Raw genomic sequence first — 3,632 nt, 5'->3', positions numbered from 1 at the left:
ATTACTTTATAACTTTAAAAGAAAATATAATGAGAATATAGATTAGTGAAGTAATTGTATATTTTCTTTATAAAGTTATAGTATGAATGTGTAATAGAGCTTTTGCTAATGAGGAAACTAGCATCTGATTCCTGTATTTAATTTTTATTGTGGATTTGAGGGATTCAGCAGCTAGGGAATCAGTGGCAGATCTCAGACTCACTGTGACATGAGAAGGTGTTAGTGAATGCCCCAGCCACCCATGGCACGTGCACCTACATATATAATAGTGTAGCTAGCTCACTGAGAGTCCCACAGTCGCAACAAGGTTGATATCAGACTTTTAGATTGGGCGCAGGCGCCGAACTTTTGCTTACGTCATCCAACCACCAGTTTGACCAATTAACTAACTCCGTTCCCAGTTAGACAAAACTAAAGTTTAACTTGCAGCGATCAAACCCTTTCACATTCAACTCGATATAATCTCTGAAACAAACTTGGTGCCTGTTGGACACTCTCTTTTATCGCTCTCTATCTACCTCCAACCACTTATCCCGTCCTTTGACCTTCTTGTTAGAGCAAATTTATTTCTTGTCTTCTTACTGGCTCAGCTCCATATTCCCTACTGACGTCAACATGGATAGAATCAAGGAGGTCAGTTCCTCCTCCACTACAGCGGGGTAGCCATGGATCATACCAGAGCTCCCCTTTGCTTTTGTTTACGACAAATATACCCCTAATTTATCCGCTGGTGTACCCAATTTCTGTGCCTTTTATTTATCAGTATGTTTTATTTACAGTAGTATGGTACTGATGCTACATATTCTTTTTTTACGCCTAGAAAATGAACACACTACGCCTTGAAGCCGACGAGGCCCAGGCTAAGGTCCAGGAGCTGCAGATCAAAGTGAAGAGTCTCGAACAGGAAAATCTAGCAAAGGAGCAGGAAATCAAATCACTCTCCCACCGCAACCAGCTGCTAGAGGCCGATGTGGAGAAACTTGAGTGTGATCTGAAGGAGGCCAAGTCTGCCGCCTCTGAGAACGCCCAACACGGTACGCAGAACGAGTCCCTGCAAAGGCGTGTGCAGCTTCTCGAGGAAGAGGCTGAGGAAACTGATAAGACTCTGCGTGAAACAAATGAGAAGTATGTTCCTTTTTGTCTGTCTCTTTGTTATTTCTCACATTTATATTAGTCATATAAACACTCTTTTTCTAACCACTCTCCTTTGCTCACATAGGCTCCGCCAAACTGACGTCAAAGCTGGACACTATGAACGTAAGGTCCAGGCACTCGAGACTTCCCGGGACCAATGGGAGACCAAGTACGAGGAAATGGCCAAGAAATACGCCGATTTGCAGAAAGAACTGCAGGAGCTGGAGACCTCGATGGGCAACGTGTAGGGGTGGCAATAAGATTGTCTGCATAACTATTATTGCCAACAAGAAGTATTTTCTTTTCCCTGTCCTGTGCATTGTTGTACGTGTTTAAGAGATTATGAGATCTCCGTCCTTGGTGCCAGCGATATTATCCTCTTGCCATCCCCCCCCGCTTTAAAATATTAAAACAACCACCAAATTCATAGTTCCCTGGGGAAGCCGTTGCCCTGCCACTTTTATGCGTGTGTCTGTCCGGCTGAGAGTTTGCCTCTGGCCCATTTTTATTATTCCCCCATATTCCAGTCAACTTTTTTTTCTTTTCTTTTCTTTTCTTTTCTTTTTTTTTTTGGCTGGTAGATAGAGCTTTTGATGAGTGTGAATTGTTGCCCCGTTGAACACACATGGATCCATCAACTTGCGAACCAAAGCCGCCAAGTCGATCAAAACCATTTTTCCGCATGTTATTAAAATATATTCTTCATTTCTCCCATCAAATCCATAAAACCAGCCCAATCCTCGCCATCACTTCTCTCTCCTCTCTCTAGCCCGCTTCTTACTCCCCGACCGCTCTTTCATCTTCGTAAACTTCCGTTCGGTCTTATTCTCATACCAGAAATTCCTCTTCATCTGTTTTCTCTTCTTCAACCGCTCCGCACTATCATCATTCATCTTCATATTCTTGTTCTTCAGATTCGTCTTGTTCCATACTCGTTTCTGCCGGCTTCGAGCCGTCTTCGCTTTTTTCTCCATGATCATTTTGCTCGTGATCATTCTCCTTTCCACCACCCCGCGCATCTTCCTGTTCCTCATCATCCTTCCTCCACAACCATTTCCGCGACGTATCCACCTCCTCCACTGTAACAGCCGTATATTTATCCTCATCGATATATTCCTTCTCGTAATCAACTGGTGTAGGGTCAGCAATTCCATCCCACTCTTCATCCTCCCCTTCACCCTTTCCACCCTCTTCACTTCCAAAATCGCTATTTATTTCCCGCACCAGAGCTTTATTCTCCGCAATGGCCCGTTCAACCTCCGTGCGTCGTTCTTCTCGTATCTATTTCCCGATAGAAACAAGAGATAAATTAGCAACTTGACAACACCATATAAATAACATGACATAGAGTCGCAAGGAATAAGAAAATTTATATACACACCCTCCGCCTCTGCTCCCTCTTCTCCTCCTTCGCCCTTTTCTCCGCTTTCTCCTGCGCATGTTTAGCGCGTTGCACTTTGCGCTTGTGAAAACCCGTAAGATACATCTGTCGCGCACTGGGATCGAAGAGAATTTCCTGTACCACATTGGTGCTAGGAGCAGCGACCTTGCATTTTCTGAGATTTGAAGACATTTTGCCTTTTTTTATAATAGTTGGAGGCGTCGAGGAAGGGAGCTGTGTGTTTTTCAATCTGTTTTCACTAATAAATAAAAATTAATAATGATATAAATAGTAATTAAAAATTAATTGAATGAAAGCATCCTCTGTGAACTCACTTTGCTTGATGGTTCCTCCAAAATTGAAGTTGAATCTACATCAGGAATATGTTAGCGTCCGATGCTTGATGACTAATAAAATACCATATATAATTAACTTCAAATGTGCTTCTATTGCCTTCGGGCATTTGGTCAATTTTGAAACGATACAGAGAAGATTAGCATGGCCCCTGCACTAAGGATGACACGCTCAATCAAAGAGAAGCTACATGTTTTTTTCTTACCCTTACTGACCCTTGATGCTTTAATGTTCTACATTTTCCTCTTTTCCCAACATCGATATAAGGGGCCTCCAGTTTTGACGATCTGTGGGTGATATTTTGTGCGGGCAAGTGGCCGTGGGTTCGAAACGAGGGAATGTCAGAATTATATATTTTTTTTCTCTGACGCCGTTCATGTCAGGGAGTCTAATGGAGGAAAGAAATGACTTCTAGCTATTTATTTCCTTTTTGCCCTCAGTATCTAGATTGTGTAAACTAATTTAGCATTGAGATGAAATTCATTTCAGTTCAGTACTCTTGAAGTTCTTCTCTATGATTATTTAACTGTTGACTAATATCTCCAAGTAAATATGAAAAACTCTACTTCTGTGATAAGATGGGGATAAGATAACAGAAATACTACAGTTCAGTTCAGACGATTTCACTTACTCATTCAAATTATATGAGAATACAGAGCAGTTCAAATATTCAAATAGATAAAGCTGAGATATTATCTATAATGATGATACAGAGTATTAGAGAGTGAATGTGAGCTGCATAAGAAGAAATTTTTTGTGTTGC

General features: G+C 41.6%; 2 protein-coding genes across 2 annotated transcripts; one reads left to right on the top strand and one right to left on the bottom strand.

Moving 5' to 3' along the window:
* Positions 1 to 823: 823 nt before the first annotated feature.
* PAAG_08973 (tropomyosin-1) lies at positions 824 to 1,382 on the top strand (the record flags this gene model as incomplete). Its single annotated transcript, XM_002789073.2, has 2 exons — positions 824 to 1,125; positions 1,220 to 1,382. The coding sequence occupies 2 exons, from the start codon at positions 824 to 826 to the stop codon at positions 1,380 to 1,382; spliced, it is 465 nt and encodes a 154-aa protein (XP_002789119.2).
* A 637-nt stretch (positions 1,383 to 2,019) lies between these two features.
* PAAG_08972 (hypothetical protein) lies at positions 2,020 to 2,707 on the bottom strand (the record flags this gene model as incomplete). The annotated part of the gene is made up of 2 exons (XM_002789072.2): positions 2,020 to 2,415; positions 2,516 to 2,707. The coding sequence occupies 2 exons, from the start codon at positions 2,705 to 2,707 to the stop codon at positions 2,020 to 2,022; spliced, it is 588 nt and encodes a 195-aa protein (XP_002789118.2).
* Between the last annotated feature and the right edge of the window lie 925 nt (positions 2,708 to 3,632).

Source organism: Paracoccidioides lutzii (assembly GCF_000150705.2).
Source record: "Paracoccidioides lutzii Pb01 unplaced genomic scaffold supercont2.57, whole genome shotgun sequence".
In the NCBI taxonomy this organism is placed as follows: domain Eukaryota; kingdom Fungi; phylum Ascomycota; class Eurotiomycetes; order Onygenales; family Ajellomycetaceae; genus Paracoccidioides; species Paracoccidioides lutzii.
The sequence above is the reverse complement of the archived record's forward strand: the minus strand, read 5'-3'. Positions and strand labels throughout refer to the sequence as shown.